Here is an 18,473-nt window from a genome sequence, read left to right as displayed (position 1 = left end):
CAGTGACTCACGGGGCAGCGATCATTTTCCTATTGTTTTGAGTGAGATTGGCTGTAGTTGATGCTATCAGATGGAAGTTGAACCAGGCCGACTTGCTCTCTTTCACTTCTCTCTTGGAACTTGGTCCTGTTGTCGTTAGTCTTTCACTTATTACTGACTGCGTGGAGGCAGTAACTGATTGTATCATTCAAGCAGCTGTTCATTCTATACCTCAACATGTTTCAAATGGTATCCATGGTATTCCCACAGTAAAGAAATGTCCATGGTGGTTTCCAGTGTGCCAGTGGGCACGAAAGGCTTAGAAACATGCCTGGGATACCTTTCACAGGTATCCCACTCTTTCAAACTGCATTGCTTTCCAGTGGCCCTCTGCCTGTTCACGGCAGGTCAGACATTAAAGCCAAAAGGAATCTTGGATTAAGTTTAACTAGCATATCTTCTACCACCAGTTCCAAAGTCGTATGGGATAAGATTCATAAGGTCAATGGGAGGTATGCTTTCCATCTTGCTCTCCAATGGCCAGGAAGCTGCTGATGTACAGAGCATCGCCAATACTCACGGCAAGAGCTTTTCTCGTACATCTAATGCTTCTGTTTCTTCCCTCGCCTTCTTGGCCATCAAGTCTTAAGCAGAGCGATTGCCGCTTTCCTTTCTTGCTGCTCGTCTCTATGACTATAATCGCTCCCTTACACTGGTGGAACTTGAACTTGCTCTTCATCGATCTAGCAATACATCGACCAGTCCTGATGACGTTCACTATGAGATGCTGTGCCATCTCTCTTCTGCCGAGTTGTATGGCATTTCTCTTGCCCTGGATCATGTAGAAGCTATGCAGTAGAGATTGTACTATTTACACTGACTCTCTTTTAGTTCTCTATTGGCCCTGGAATTGCTCAATGTTAGTTCTCACCTTGTTCTCGTCGAGATTCAACAATGGTTGGTCCATTTTTTTCTCTATCTTCTGTTTCCATCCAGTTTTTCTGGACACCTGGCCATATCTGTATTCGCTGGAACAAGCTTGCTGATACCGATGTTAAGTCTGTTTGCTCTGGTGCCATCATGGCTGGGTCCATCCTATATATGGACTATGGTCCTGCATTCAAGGCATGGCTTTGCACCAGTTGACTTGGGGTGAGCAACGTTATAACAAGCTTTTCCAGACCACACCTTCTGTTACTCTTTGGCCATCTTGTTTCCGTAAGGATTGGAAGGAGGAAGCTGTCCTGACTAGGATACGCTTTGGTCACAGATTTTTAACTCATTGTTTTCTTTTATCTAGTACTGACTCACCAATGTGCAGCTTTTGTGACACTCAAATAACAATGGCCCACATTTTACTGTTGTGTCGTTCTTACGACTGTGACCAGTGGCACCATTTTTGTCATATACTTTCTACGGGTTTACCCCTGACATTCGTTGGTGATGGTGACACTGTCCAACTTGACCGTGTTTTCAGCTTTTTACAGGTTTTAGGCCTTTTTAATTCTACTTAAATGCTTTTAGCTGATTTTTGAACTTTGTTTAGTTTTAACTTGATTTCTTTTTACATTTTGTAATCTTTTAACTTTGTAATTTTTACCAGTTGTTTGGTGCAGATAGCCCTATTGCTTTGCGCTATAAAGTGGCAATCAATCAGCAACATGCGAAAACAAAAAAGGCATGAGAAAAACATTGCTTAACAAACCTTAAGACTTAATAAAAACTCTGATATTATGCATATGAAAGCCTTGTAATGTTTACTGATTATCTGCTAAATTTCGTGAACATACTCTTACTAATTTAAATGTTATAGAAATGAAACTATAACAAGCACATAATGGTTATGAGGTGAGATCGAGCCATGCTAAAAGAGTTAAGAGAAGTAGGTGTGAGTAGACAAGAGATTTTAAAAGAATGGAGTAGTGGGCATTGCTGCCCTTTTAGGTTTGCAAAATATATTGATATCTTAGCAAATCAAAAAGGTGGGAGGCTCTAATTTTGTATTCCAGCTTGTAAATGTCTGAAGTTTGAGTTTCTAATTCGTTAACCACTATAGACATTGTATGATAAACATTATAAAATAGAAACTGAGCAATAAGACAAGAAGACATACCATATGACACAAAAAAGCATATTTGGCATTTTTTCTAAATATATTCTTTTGAATTAAGAAATTAAAACATATATTGTATTCAAATTTGAATTATAAACTATGTTTTGATGCAAATATTATTGACATGCAATGATAATCAAGTTGTTCAATTAAATTTTAAAAATAACTCAAATGTTGTGATGTGCCCTTTGTCCTATCTGTTGAGAGAGAGCTAAGGTTTCCTAATGAGAAAAGAAATATATATATATAATTTATTTCTCTAGTTTTATAGAGAAATTGGTATGTATACGGCTCGTTGAGATACAGCATTATTATTGACATAACCTTCTTAAAAGTTAGACAACCTAACATTTATTCGCTGGTGTATGTTATCAAGCATTGATAAAGCATTTGAAAATAATACATTTTAATAAATAATAATTTCAAAAAATAAACTTTGGTTGTTAGATATCTAAAGTGAATTTGTATTTAGATTGTTTATCTAAACCATTTTGATACATTGTATATAGGTATATAGATAGATGTACTTTAATAAAACTCTTACTATTTGGTTATAGCACCGGGTGGCACTATTGTTGATGATGTTGATACAAGTAAACCATTACGTACAGATGTCTGTGTATTCTCAGCAGAAAACAACTTGGAGTCTCTGAAAGGTTATGCCCAGGTAAAGTTAGATTTATTTTTCACATCTATATCTCAGGATATTCAAAATGTTTTTAATCTGTCCTTTAATGTTTAACATGCTATATGTATTACATAGTGCAAATTAATTTTTTATTTTAATGATAGTTAGGCAATGCTAAAATTTTAATAGAAATGTTATTACAATGTACGTGTACATTTTTTGTTAAACTGTTTTGGTACACATGGATTTTTTTTTATCAACCATTTGGGAATGTAGAGAAAAAATATTACTGATGATTGTTTTAAGAACCATCTGTTATATCTCTTTTCACACCATTAATATAACAGGAATATTTTTTTGTTTTAATGGTAAATGGGTAATACTAAAATTTCCTTCTTTTAATAAAAATTTTATTACTACATACTCGTAACTTTTAGTTGGACTCTGATGGAACTGATACAGTTATATTTTTGTTCAACTATTTGGTTGTGTAAATAAAAAAAATTGCCAATGATTATTTTCAGAATTTTTCATTATGCTTCTGTTCACAACAATCAAAAATGACATGAAAATAAAATGCTTGCATACAGGATTGATTGATACATTTACAGTGTGTCACACAATTTTTAATAAGCCTCAGGCACATAGAACTGATGAATCAATATACCATAGCTTATAAAAATTGAGAATGCAACCTAGTGAATATGTTCACATGAAATGTGTCATTTTACATATTAAGTTTCAAGCAAATACAGATAAAAATTTGTTAAATCATAAAAAAAACTTCAGATTGAGGAAAAGCTATGCAAGCAACTTAATTAGTCGATTGTGTTGTGTTTTACTAGCAGAAATAATTAGGAAAGTACATGTTAAAAAATGTTTTTTTTTCAGAGATGCATCTCACCTCTCTGTATCATAAATATCTTTTACCTCACATGCACAGCTGTGTAAGTTCTTCTGCTTGTTGCAAACTTTGAACAAAGTTCCCACCCCTATGTATGTTAGTGTGTATTGTGCCAGCTTATGATGTAATCATCATTAGACTATAGCCCTCCACCAATGGGAGGTCAATACATCCTCCATGTGCAGTAATGCCTATGGGCACTAGCAAGTTAACACAGCCTTCTTCTTGATATGGCAGTCTAAAAGCACCAGAAGTGAGGAGAAATAGTGGAAGGTGGTGCAGAGAGGTGAGTATCTGTTTGAAGTTAACGAAAATGTTAACTACAGAAACATTACTCACCATTCTGCACCACAAAGAGCCAGAATCCCTCAATGAAGATGGTGGAGGGGCCAGTGAAGAAAAATTACAAATATAAGCTCATTTTCAGAAATAGCATCAGAAAGGGAAAATCCATTGACTGTAATAACCACAAGGTGGGTGGTAGCCTTGTGGGGCAGCAGTCAATGGAAGACGTCATCCATCTCAAGCAGGGAATACTCTACACCTAGCAGAGGCAGTAGATAAAAGGCAAAAGATATAATCATAATAATTTTTTGAAGGGTTTTAACATGTTGCCGTGATGGACAAAATGAAAGTTTGTTCAACCATCCATTATCTATCTCACTGGTAGACAACTGAATGTGTTGTGTGGCTAGGCTAAGTCAGGCTATACTTACATGAGATAATCACCACAAAAATGAGGGCAGGGAGTGGCATCCTAAACTTGTGTCCCAATACAAATTCAAGACCCATCTGGGTGGACTTAACCATCAGGAGTGGCTTTGTTTTTTAGAAATGCTCTTTTTATTATTATGTATAAGCTTGTGATTTTGACATCCTTAACAATTCTAGCAGTGACAGGATATTAAGAATCAAGATAATTATATTCCTTCCTGAAAACCCAATCTCAACACTAATCAATCCAGGGTTGTGGAATTTTTTACTTATTGATCAGTGAATAAAATTTTCAGAAGAATATACACGTCTTTAAAAATTCTACTTGCCTTAACCCACAAAAAACACACACACACAAACTAGAATATAACTGAGGATTTTACTTTTAGATGCAAATGCTATTTATCCGGTTTTGCCAAAATAATTAGTTTTTTGTAGCTCCTACAGAAAATGCTATGAACTCAAAAGTGCACTATTTATTAAATAAAACCATTAGAAATTACTATACAAAAGCCTGAAACATCTAGCTTTATTATTTATTTCAAGTTTTACAAAACTATTATTTTTGAGCCAAATGCTTCATATCCATAGTTCTTTTTATTCCAGATGCTGCAAATCCATCAATACAATGCCCATCAGCAGCTCAGTTTTTTTAGGAATGATGTATAGTGTGTTTGCATCCAAGTTCTTTGTTTACATATTTTATGGTTTTTAACATTTAGTTATTAGGAGTTTGCAGCACAGAATGTAGAATACCTCATGCACAAACATATAAAGAAATCATGGTTGTGTCATATATACATATAAACAGTTTAAAGGTTTTTGAAATTTATATTAATGTATATTATATATATTCATTTTAGAGTTGGCATTCAAACTTTATTGAGCTCTTCCTACTTTACACAAAAGCAATGTTTGTTACTGTACATTTAATTGGGGATTTGTGAATTAGAGGGATTTGTGTATACAGTTTTGGTTTGAGGTTTAGAGCTACACATTTTCAAATGTTTGTATGTATTTGTTAGACCTTGCAGTTCTGAATTTTCAGGAATTAGCATATCTCTAGAAATCTACCTGAAGTGTTTTTCTAGGAATAGAATGGATGATGTTAAAAACAACCACCCAAAACAAACTACTTGTTCAGTTATCAAAGTATAGCTGTAAAACTTGTTTTTCTAGATGTCTGAGTGATATGAATTCCACACCTCTGAGATCATTACTTCTGTTACCTGAAACGTAAATTAAATATTTAACTGTTAATTTTGCTACTAAACTTTTTTGTTTTGTTTTTTGTTCATAGTGTACATCCCCAAAATAAAGACCAAATACCAGTAATTATATATGCATCACACTTTTTGTTTATACACTACAGAAAGGATAATTTTTAAGGCCTTTCATGTTCTGATCTCTGATAATAATGGTTTGGTTTGTTAGGAATACGGGTAGTAGCTGAGACCATCACTTATTTTTATCATGAATTATACTGCAGAAGTGGGGAGAATCTTGCATGTTTCAACCAGGTACATGTGGAGGAAGTACAAAATTGGCAGGAATTCCAATTATTATTACATGCTTACTTCAGTTAGTGTGCTACCTAGATGCAAGTTTTATTTATGAATTTCTTTAATTTGTTTTACAAATGCAAATAAGTACTAGAAATGTCAGAAAGTAGTATTAGACATGTTTTTAAATGATAATTTTAATGCTTTTAGATAATATCAACAATTTTGTTATCACTTTTACAGTAAAAATATTCTCATTATTGTAGCTCATTACAAAATTGATTCGACGGTACAAGTATCTGGAAAAGACACTAGAGGATGAATTCAAGAAGGTAAAAAGGTTTTAAATATTTTATGTATAATTTACAACTAAGAAAGTTCTTTTTCTCATTAGATTTTAATTGATTGCTAGATATTAATCATATGCTTGTAATAAATTTCTTTATATGCACCTAAAATATTCTTGTGCAAATAGAAACATCTTAAGATCCTCTAAGTTACTTTGTTGTTTTGAGAATTTTACCTGAAAATGTGTAATGTAATTGCTGTTAAACCTGGTTTTGATAAATTGAATATTTCATGTTTTCAATTTGATATCTTACTGTGCTAGATACTTTTCATTTATTTTATTAGTAAAGTTCTCTTATTATGACTTCACATGTGTTATTGACTTAGTTATATGGAGACAGGTTTCTAGTATTAAACAGAATCCAAATATATCATGAGTAAATACAGGAAGGTTGAAAAAAAAGAACAAATGAGTGAGAAAAGTAAATGTGGTAGTTACAATAAACCTAAATGGAACACTGTAGAAGTGGGGTAGGTCTGGAAAGAGAAGATTGAGACCAGGAAACTATACAATGAGACCAAAATGGTGCTAACTGACATTAAGCAGAAGAGAACATGATTTAATAAAGCTACCTCAGGGTTCCAGCAACAAGCAGAGAGAAATAGGCAAGTAATATGAGACAGCTTCTATCGGCAGTATCTTATTAGGCCTCATTATATCAAACCAGTTTTGGAAACTGGTAAAAATTATGAAAGATTATCAAATGAGTGTGTGGTAGGGCCACAAGAGACCAAAAGGTCGAATGGTGAATGTTTTATAAGTGATGAAGAAGTAACATCTTGCAGAGGTATGAGAGCCATCTATATGAAAATGTGCAGACCTCTTTTTAGATTGGTATGGCAGGAAGTGAATTACAGAATTCAATAAGGATCTGATCCACGGTTAGTAACACCAGTGGCACTGGAAGAATTTGAGAGAATTCTTTGAGCAACAGAGATAGATTCTACACCAAATCCAGATAGTGTGAGATACTTCAAAATCAAAACTCTCCATGGAAGAGAAAGCAGAGTTAACTGAAATAATCAATTTTTTTCAATGATGGAAAGTAAATAGAGAATGACTTCAGGGACTACTCAATGGCAGTGTTGCCCAAACGCTTTAAGGACTATTGTCCACTGAAGACCATGACAAGATTCTACTCCTGTTATTCTCCCTAGGTTTGTACAAAGAACATAAACAAAACCTTTGAGAGACTTGAAGTCATATCTGATAATCTATATTCCAGACCCCAGTAGCATATCGTATAATGAAGAAGACGACCATTAATTTGGTGAGGCACAGCCTGTGGGTGACCATGTAGTATCAAATTATGTCATCGGTGAAATGGTATGTAGAGGGGACAGGAAAATATGGAATGGAAATCACACTGGTGAAGTAGAAGGTTGAAGGAAAGAGGATGAAAGTATGAAGTGTGAAAAAAGTATATGGGAAGGACAAGTGTTAATAAAATGAGGTTGAATTGGGAATTATATCTAGAAGAACTGATGCCAAACTCCTCAAATGTAAAATAGTAGTAGAAGTAATATTAATATTGTCTTACTTGCAATTGGTACCTGGTGTCAAAAACATAAATAATTATAAAAGCAAGTTATATATATATCATATTTAATAATAATAAAAGTATAAAGTGGTTGCTGCTGGGTGGTACTTCCTTTTTCTCAGTGGTTTTGAATTAAGGTTGACAGCATGCTACCTAGACTTCACACTAACAAACATGGTGCATTGGAACTCTACTACAAAATTATTGGGGGAGGGTTTGTGCTTTGGCTAAAACTTAACTTCTCTGGCATATGAATAAATACTACTATTTTCAGCAATATGACCATAAGCTGCTTGACCAAATTTATTTACTTGTAAGAGTAATTGAACAGTTGTAAAACTGACATCATAATAAAGCTTGGAATTAGCTACTTTCAAAATAGGATACGAAACTAGAAAACAAGCATGTTGCTATAAAAAAGCACTGAAAACAAGTAATGAGTGTTTCAGAATGAGTTTTACTTAGTGCACTTTGTGTTTTAGGTGCTTGTCTTCCTGAAAGCCTTTTCTCCTAGTGAGAGAACTAAACTCGCTACAGTTACATCCATTTTGATTGGTAGTGGTCTTGTTCCCAGTGTTGCACTGACTAGTTGTCTGCAAGATCACCTAATAAAAGATGGTAAGTTTAAGCTGTTGTAAAATATATATATATATACATATACATTTTTGTGGGTATGTTTGTGTGTGTGAGGAATTGTGCTGCAGTTGTTCGGTTATTATTATATATAATAATCTTTACTGTTATGGAATATCATTACTATTCTCAGTATTTTTTGAATTTTTTAGGTATTGCCCTGGAATTTTTACTGGATTTTTTTAAGACCTGGTTAATGGAGAAAGATGCTCCCACTCTATGGACAGCACTTCGTAAAGCTGGACTAGAGATAAGACTTATGGTAAATTGCTTAGATTTTCTGTTACTTAAAGAGTTTAAAAAGTTTTTTTGAGCTGCGGCATAGTAGCTTATAGATGGCCCTGAGTTTTTCTAGTACAAACTTTTATCTTGTAATTGAATCATCTCTTGACCAATTTGAGATGTAATTACAGGTCTCATAGATTAATTTACTCTAATTCTGCCTAAAAGAATTCCAATTTGAAGGTAGGCTGGTAGAGATCGTAATGAGTAATAAAATCGATTCGCGTATACTCGCTCCCCACACTTGGTATTGCTGTTGCACAAAAATATAGCTAATAAAAAAGAAGAAAAGGTCTCATAGATTAACTTACTCTAATTCTTCCTAAAAGAATTTCAAGTATTGAGTATACCTTCTTGTTTTGCAATAAACTTTTGTTACTATGTATGCTATAGTTGATGGGTTTCATGATATATTTCTACACACTTAACATTTTAATAAGTATTGTGGACATTTTCTGCTTTCATTGTAATTATTTTTTGTCACCTGTACTAAGTATAATTCATGATGTGAAGAAGCTAAGATTATTAAGGGTTCACTTACAGCTTATATTAAAGTTAGGAGAATTCCATCATATTTCTTATTAGTTTAAAGCTACCAATATAATGATATAATAGATTTTCAAATGCCATTGAAGGCCAGTTTCTAGTTTTATTATATAATCACCTGATTTTCATTAACAAGATTTTTTGAGTAGGAAGATGAAAATCAGTTTGTTTAATTTTACATAATCATCCCTCATAGACCTAAGTAACATCTTTAAACTTGTTAATATCCATGAGCTCTTATATGTCTTACGTAATCTACCAGAAAGTATTATAACTAAATATTAGTTTTTAATGTGATGTATTCTTTACTGTCACACAATCTTTTCTATTATTGTCAACTTCTTCAGGTAGCCTCTGATTTCTTTGAAATTTGCTCAGTATTTCTATATCATTGTAATATTATCCATTGTTTTCACTTCTGACATATGAAAATTAGTTTAACCCTATTAGACCTGGCTGCTAGGATTCTTGGCAGATAATGTCGCTTTTGTTGTATTTTGTTTCAAAAAACAAAACTAGGGGATGAAATTGTTTAAAATTTCACAAGAACCTTCCTAAAAGTTTGTAGTTTCAGAAAAATAAAATGTTTAATTTTAATTTTTTTTACTATTTATAATAAAAAAATTTGTTATTTAATGTAGTTATTTTTATATGAAGTATAAATATACTGTTTATCATCTAACAGTTTTCACATTTCATTTGCATAATCTCTAGAACCTCTTAAATGTATATCAAAAGTTTAGGTTAAATGTTTGTTTTATTTTTTGTTTTCTCTACTATATCACTAACTTTACCTATTATCATGAACATACACTGCAATAAAATGTTTAAAGTTAAGAAATGGGAATATATACATACCTTTTATTTCTTCATAGAAGTCCATTGAAACTTGTTTTTTTTAATATGCATAACTTCACATCTTTATCTTTTCATTTATAGTTTATTTTTAATTTTCCTTTCCCATTCTTTGTTTTCATCATTTATGCTGGATATGTAAACTGATCCTCTCATGGCTTTATTATTTTTATTATATGGTGAAACTCACACAGACACTCGTTACACTAATGCGTTTCACATGTGAATGACTCCATCTTGATTATTCACTTTTACAATCCAGACAACAACAAGTTAAACTTACATTTATCAATAAACCTTTCAAATATGATTTTTAAAATACAAGTAATACATAATTAACTAAAATGATAAGACCTAAACACAATTTAACTGTCTCTCTAACTATAGCATATTTAGGTAAGAAATAAACATAAATGCCATAGTCAATCAAGCAGACAAGAATACTGACAACAGTTACATTTATACTGTGAGGAAAATTGCACACCAATTTGAAATTAACTGTTGGTGGAGAAAAGTACAAATTGATCTCTTTCTAACCAGTACATACATTTTGGTTTACAATCTATGTAGTAAATCTCAAAGCAAAGTATAGAAGGTGGGTGTAGCACCCATTCAGGGTTGAAAAATTTATAGTTGTTTTCCAGACAAAGCAGCTTACAGACTTTGATAACGTGTGTGTTGAGTAGGTCAAACACGCTAGTTTATATATACATACAGATATAGTGTGCCAGCTTATGGCTAATGCTGAATCTCTGCTGAAGTTGAGTTTTTCAATAGCATGTGGGTCATGTGACACAAAAACTGAAGTTTATGTATTTTTTGAAAGGTTTCTATTGAAGTAAAGGAATTATAACTTAGATAACATAAAAATTCAAATTATAACATGCATTATAATTAGGGATGTACGGGTACCTGGCCAGATATTCGCCCCAGGGCCAGGTATTGGGCTACCCGGTAATACTTGGCTCTGGTCGAGTGTCAGAGTTAAGCATCTAAGCTCTAATCTTTGTACCAACTAATGAGGTATTGAAAGGTACAGTCAATAATTGGTGTAGTTATTAAAAAATATGTTCCGAGCAACAAAAACTGACCGCCCGCTGAAAGTCTGGGATTCAGAGAACAATAGAGGTTAATAACAGACATGGCTTGAGTAGTGGATTTCTGAGGAAGGTGGGGGATTTTGAGAATAATAAGGATTGGGGTTTGAGAAGTTGGAGCTAGGCATTGAAAGTTGAAAGTAAAACTTGAATGTTCTGTTGGTGATTATTTGGTTAAATGTAATAAACGTCGATTTTGTTTTTGTTTCTAATTTTTGTGCATGTTTTTTTTGTTTTGAGGGGGGGAGCAAGGGGAGAACCCGGTCCGGGTTGAAGCTTAGCGACTGGGTACCCGGACCCGGCATTCGTCCAAATTTTACTACCCATGCATCCCTAATTATAATGTTAATTTCATTTGTGTATATTAAGAATAAAGTGGTTTAATTAAGTTTTGAATGTAACACAGTAAATATGGAGAAAGGAATTTAAAAATGGTGCTGGTGGCCATAGGGTTAAATAGTTTAGTTTTGTTATTTGTAATACTAAAAGTCTTTAGAGAGTATGTTGGTAGGCTAATAAGTTTCCATGGTGAGTACACTGGAATTGACAGCAACTGTCTGTTGTAGAAAAAACACTAGTACAGGTGACGATGTTTCAAAAGCCTTCCATCTTTTGTCTTCAGGTCAGTGTGTGTAAGCTGTTGCAGGTCTTTTATAGTATGATGGAGGATTGTGGAGGACTTGTTCTCATTGGTTGTTTATCCCTGGTTCTAATTGATGGAATGGCTGAATGTGGATTCAACCAATGGTAGCCATAGATTGAATCCTCATGCAGCCATACCATAAATCAGAACCATGGATGAACAACCAATCAAAACACGTCCTTCACAATTCACCAACTTACAAACACTGACTTGAAGACTTTCGAAACGTCATCATCTACACTTCTGTTTTTCTACAACAAGCAGTTACTGCGCATTCCCACGTGTTCATCATGAATACTCTGTCCAAACAATATATCAAAGAATAATAAATTTCCACTTTAATCTACCTCATAGTCAACTTTGGGTAATGGTTTAGAACTATAGGATTAAAATAGTTGTGCATATATCTTTTACGTTTCTTAACAAGTTTATGCTTTGTGGTGAAAAGATAATTTTTTGTTTCATTATTTATTGTTTAAATAAGCCTGTGATTTAACTTATATTTTCATCAAACGGCCATAAAAGTAATTTATTATTCCCATTCTCTCTCTCTCTTTTTTTTTCTTTTTAGTCAGGTGGTTTTTCTGCTCCAAAAATGACGAACAGATGTAATGGACCTCCAAAGCCCAAGTTAAACTTTGGTGTTTTCTTAAAAACGTTTTTATGCATTTTAATTTGTTAGGTTTCTGTACTTTCTATAATACAGTTCAAGTTTTAAAGCTTAATTTGCTTACATTTATTCAAAAATATTTTAAGTTTGCTAATTTTTGAGATTCTAACTCCTTGCAGAATTATTGGTTTAAAAGAAATTTTTAATGTTTCTAACAGGAGTTTTTTCCGACCAGCCGTAGGACACCAGAGATATTTTCAGAAACTTTTAAGAATCATGGTATGAGCTCACTCCTTGAGTATCTGGTTAGTAGTTTTGTTTCTATAGTATTTAACACAATTGTTAATTTTGCAGTATTTAGATTTAATATTTTGAGTTTATTTCTGCAGCATCTTAAAGAATTAATCAGTGTATTCTCTAGAAATGACAGTTTAACTCATTTTTATGTTGAATGGGTTTTTAACACACTTCAACTCTTTCTCTATCAATGGGTCAAAGTGTTTGTCATATTATAGTGTTACATTCAAAATTCAATTAAATAATTTTATGATCAGTGTATATCAATGAAAATGTTTATAATTTAAATTTATATTATTTAAGATTTAACTTCTTAAGTTCAAAAAGATTGTCAGATTGATTAGATTTGTTCTTATGGTGTTAGCTGTCACGTGACATAGTAACTCGTATTTCATAATTTAACACTTGCATAAGAGCAGCCACAAAATTATGACTAGCCATCCCTAATTTTGAACTGATGGATTAGAGGTAACACAGATAGCCAACTCTTGGCCTACTCTAATCAAACAGAATTTGACTTTTACTCCTATAATACACCCACAGCTCAAAGCACTTTTTCTTATTTTCAGCAACAGGATGGAAACCATGGACCTTCATATCCACAATTTACCACACTAACCACAAGGCAATCCCTGGCCCACAAAGAGGGAGGGAGTGATACTAGCTTCTACTTTCTTGAGAATATAAAACCATAAAGAAATTATAATACGTTACTCTTCCTAAATAATTCAAGAACCATAGATTGTGAAATCAGGGAGAGTGGGGGATCATTATTTACTTATCAAAAGCCCTATATTAAAATGTAGTTATCTTGAACAATTGTGCTATAAAAATGTAGTACATTTTTTTAATAACATTATTTATTTCTAGTTTTACAAAATATATTTATGTTAACCTACTAATGTGTAGAAATTTTATTATTATTATTTCTGTCATCTAAACTTCAGTTTTCAATTAAATATCACAATGCTGTATATAATTACACCATAATAAAATGCAGGCTGTGTTTGTCTCGTATCATGTTGTTGAACTGAAGATACCTTATAGGCTTTAGCCTTGTCTTGAAATCTTTTAACAATAAAGTAAAAGTTACATAAATGGCTGTGTATATAAAACCTAAATTTACTTTATTGATTATATGTATAGAATGCCTCAGGAGTCAATTTCTCCATTTCCAATGTAATCCAAGTTAGTCTTTCTTACTTTGTTAATTTTAATGTATATACATATTTTTTGGGTGAAAGATAAAGAAAAACTAATCTGATATTCATTTGTGATTCATTTTATTTCATGTATGAATTAATCTTGATTGATAATAAGCATGATAAAAGGTATGATAGAATATAGGTATAAAAAATTGTTTGTCAAACTTTAATGGTAAATTTAGGACAAAAAGTGTGTTTTTAAGTTATGTAGTATTTTGTTTATTGATGCAGCCTGTCTATTTAAAAATAAACAATTTCAGTTTTGTGATATATGTAATTTGAACAGAAAGTCCATCAGAGTAGTTCTGTAAAGAAAGACCTACAACAACAGGTTGCCCCTCTTCTGAAGAGTGATGCTCCGTTGAAGGAGGTGTGTGTGTGTTTTAACATTTTTAAATGGAGTAGTTTGTTTTAGTGACAGAGAAATATATTTTCTTATCCAAAAATTATAGTTTTAATGTTTGAATGGATATACGTAGATCTAATAATATTTACAGGAATTCGGAACTCATTCAGCTGTTGTAGATTTTAATACGTTATGATAAATTGTAAAACAAGTATCATTTGGATACAGTAAATAGAAAGAAATGTAGGTGTTAGTAGTTGAATTTCAGGTGAAAGCTTTTCGAAGACAACTAACTAAAAGGGTAACTTGCTAATTAAGTAGAATTTCGTGATGGATTCATTGATTTTGAAAAATAAGATGTCTTCAATAATCAGATGAAATTATTTTCTGAACAAATGAGATTGTTCTCATCTACATACCTATGCTGTGTGTGAAATTTAGAAAATTAATGAGAAGTTTATTGCATTCTTAAGTCGAACAGTATTAATAGATACTCGGAGAAGGATAGTGCTTTGTTTGTAACTTCAAGTAACACACAAAACTTAATTGGGATAGTAAATTACAGTTTTAAAAGTCAGAGGTCATTCATTTAAACATAATATACCTAGTACGGGCTAGGATCAACAAAGGGATTACTTTGATAAGACATAGTTTTAGAAATATTTTTTCCTGCCACAAAGAGCCAAAAAAATCATAAAAGTTTCCTTGAACAAATAATTAGTAACTCAATTTCAGTAAATCAGATAACCCTCAGATTGCTGTAGATATATTATTTAGAGGGTATAACTTTACTTTGGGAACTGAGTAAAATTATTGTGTGTTGTTGCTGAGAAGTGGATTAAATATTTGTTTTTCATGTCATTTCTCGTCACACTAACTTGTTACAACTCCTCCATTTTTGTGTAAATTTAAAAGTGCCTAAATAAATTTATATGTGATAAGATTTGTAGAAACTTTCAAGAAGTTCCCAACTGAATACTTCAGTGGCAAGCCTGATAGTCTTATTAACATTGATTTTTATATGTAATAATCTAGTCATCAACTATTCTTTTTGGTTGTAAAATCAACCACATTTGAAAGAGCTGTGTAATAGCTAATCAGTGTTATTGGGTTATTTTTTCACATAATCGCTATTCTTTTGTCACTTGAAGTTAACTATAGTTTGTGGTGTGATTTGTTTTATATATTTGAAAGTAGCAGAGTTATGTAAATAATCCAAACATTTTAAACAATTGAAGAAAATTAAATTGGTCCTTGTATATTTTGAAGTTAAATTTCAGAAGCAGAATAATGTAGTTTCTTATTGAGCTTAGTTTTGCAGGATATGAAATATATTTCATCATGGTATTGTTAATTTATTTTATTTAGATTTTGTTATTATTGAAAGATTACCAGAACAAACACAGTCTACTTGAAAATGAATTAGCAGTCTTGGTAAGTTTGATACTGTTTTTGCATCTGTATACCCATGATTGCATTATTCTTCTTTTTAGTTTTGTTGCCTTTATAAGATTGGCTCATTTACAACAGGTTTATCTGTTAAGATATTGATATATTTCATAATATAGAGAATAAGTTTGTATATTAACATGTTAAAGTAATTTTTGTCTTGTTGTGTTTTATTCCATTCATAAAAAAAGTTCCATTAGCAATTTCAACAACCATCTTCAGATATCACACCAAAATAAGTAGTCAGTTCTTTTATGATAAGTTCAAATGGACAAAATCAGATCAGAACAACACAAGTGTGGAGGAATTCCTTTGATAACTACAAATGAATTAATTTTTACAGTTTACATTTTGGAGCTAAAAAAAGTAAGAACCATTAGTGAGTGATTGCATTTTCAATGAAAAACAGAAGAAATTAGGAACTAATTGAAATAACAGTATTGCTAAAGTTACAAATTGGAACATCTAAGCCCTTGTACAAATTAGCTTATATTACTATTAACTAAGTAAGCAGTGTAGATTGTTTGGAGAATACCAGATCATTTATATAAGCACATAATTTAGATTGAATGATATTGCTCATTATTTTTAACATAGCAAATTGATTCTTGTAAAATTAATTCAGGATTTTGCATACAGGTGTGGAAAACATTGATGGCTGCTGTTGAATGGAACAAGAAAGAAGAATTGGTTGCTGAGCAAGCCTTGAAACATCTAAAGAAGTACAGTGCTCTGCTGGCAGCTTTCACCCAAGGTGCCAAAGCAGAGCTTGCATTGCTCCTCAAGATCCAAGAGTACTGTTACGATAATATGAACTTTATGAAGGTTTTTAGAAAGATCGTTGTTGTTCTTTACAAAAGTAAGTTATAATCAAGATAAGCAACTGTGTGTGTATGTATCTGTGTAATTGTGGGTGTGTTCTGTTGCATGTTTTATGCACTATATTAGCTTGTAGAGGTTTGATATTCATGGTTTCATTTGTTCATAGAGCTAAAAATATACATATTCTCAATTTCAAGTTTCTAAACATTGTTTTGGAATTTTACATTTTTTAGAATAAAAAAATATTGGCTGTTTGTTTACAGTATGTTGGTTTTACTCTCTTTACATTCAGCTCGGCTAGGAAAAGCTTTTAGAAATATTCCTTTTTGCTGTCAACTAAGATTCTTTTAGCAAAAATTTCTATTAGTTGTGGCTTTATAACCTCTTTTTTTTTCTCTCCAAAATAGATTCATCATCATTTAAACCTGTTTTAAAGCCAGTTAGCAAAGCTTACAGAACTTTACATGAATGTATCATCTGATCAAATTTCTTGCTGTTCATGCAGCCCTTCCCTTAATAGTTGGAGGTGGGTGGTGTTGGCTAGCTACATTCCCTCTAGTTTATCACTCCAAAATTAGGGACGGATAATGCAGATAGCCCTCGAGTACCTTTACATGAAAATTTAACAAAACAAAAACAATCATTCAGTTAGAGGATTAAAAAATTGTTTTATGGAGTGGTTTGTTAAAAATTAAGAAATGAATTAATATTAATTAAAAAGCAGTGATATTTTCAACAGGATTTTTAGGCACCTGGAAGAGTGTTTGAAAAATTACTTCCCAAGCTAATGTTTTCTTTCTTACATAACTTGCACATTAATCTTCAGTTAATGTATCATTGTACTGTATAGTACCTTACAAACACATGGATTCATATTCAACATTGTAAGTATGCAAATCTTGCAATAACAATAATTATAAATCAAAAATGCATAATTTAAAATGTCATTGTTTTAATTTCTTATATGGAAAAAATATATACTGATTGTGAGATCTTACAAGTGTTATACTAAAATCTTGATTATAGGCCTAATTAATCAGTTCTTTATAAAAGTCAAACCTATAATACTTAATAACAAAACATTAAAAATTCATACGCTTTCCAAATCTTTTCCATTATTTACGAAAATTTCCATATCCAAAAGTCATTACACTGATGAAATTACCTGAAGTAACTTTATTCGTAATAATTTTTACCTAGTGTACATTTTTACCTTGACTGCACTGATTATAGACAGCAAGTACAAAGTGATAAAAAAATATATATATTCTTTTTTGTACATCCTTTCCTAGAAGTATAATGCTTCTTTGATAATTCGTTTCGATACTTGGTTTCCTGTATGAGATAACATTTTGAATATTTATGTGTGTGTCTGTGTGGTGTATGTGTATTATTTAAATCTAAGCTATTGTGTGATCAAAACAAAATAATTTTATTTCTGATATTTACCTTCATGGGTTTAGAATGGTCGTTTGATTGTTATTTTTTTCACGGCTTTCTTTTTGAGTGCTTAGTGTTCTTTGGTATTGTGTTGACCTGTATGTTGTTATAGTATTATATTAGGTGGAAGGGTAATATATATAAATAGTTGACATTATTATAAATAAGCATGTCTTGTCAAGATTCGTGTTAAATTATTATTTTATATGATAGAGGTATAGCTCATACAGACAATATCATTGTAGAAGGTATGATGGCTGTATTTCTCAGTTTACCTTTTTTAATCTATATCTTACATTTCATAGTTAAAATACCAAGAAATATCATACCTCTAATTTTCTATATTTTATTTTTGATTTGTTTTTTAGATACAGTTGTCATTATACAGTAAATTGCAAAATATGTCTTGATTTAATCCATTGTGTGTCAAAGATAACATTGCATTAAAATTTTTTTTTTATCACAAATACTAATTTTAACAAAATGTAATGTTACTAATATTTTGTTAGTTTACTTTTT

At 31.8% G+C, this 18,473-nt stretch overlaps 1 protein-coding gene across 2 annotated transcripts in view; it reads left to right on the top strand.

The window, feature by feature from the left end:
* The window catches only part of LOC106463806 (basic leucine zipper and W2 domain-containing protein 2-like), a 34,131-nt gene that overhangs the window by 10,715 nt on the left and 4,943 nt on the right, over positions 1 to 18,473 (top strand). For both annotated transcript variants that reach the window (XM_013923877.2, XM_013923875.2), the window contains 8 exons: positions 2,650 to 2,759; positions 6,107 to 6,172; positions 8,212 to 8,347; positions 8,515 to 8,624; positions 12,614 to 12,700; positions 14,184 to 14,267; positions 15,612 to 15,677; positions 16,332 to 16,551. In XM_013923877.2, the coding sequence (XP_013779331.1) occupies positions 2,650 to 2,759; positions 6,107 to 6,172; positions 8,212 to 8,347; positions 8,515 to 8,624; positions 12,614 to 12,700; positions 14,184 to 14,267; positions 15,612 to 15,677; positions 16,332 to 16,551 (879 nt within the window). The remainder of the gene's footprint in view (positions 1 to 2,649; positions 2,760 to 6,106; positions 6,173 to 8,211; positions 8,348 to 8,514; positions 8,625 to 12,613; positions 12,701 to 14,183; positions 14,268 to 15,611; positions 15,678 to 16,331; positions 16,552 to 18,473) is intronic.

Source organism: Limulus polyphemus, unplaced genomic scaffold, assembly GCF_000517525.1.
Source record: "Limulus polyphemus unplaced genomic scaffold, Limulus_polyphemus-2.1.2 Scaffold1488, whole genome shotgun sequence".
NCBI classification, from domain to species: Eukaryota; Metazoa; Arthropoda; class Merostomata; order Xiphosura; family Limulidae; genus Limulus; species Limulus polyphemus.
This window is presented reverse-complemented; position numbering and strand designations above follow the sequence as displayed.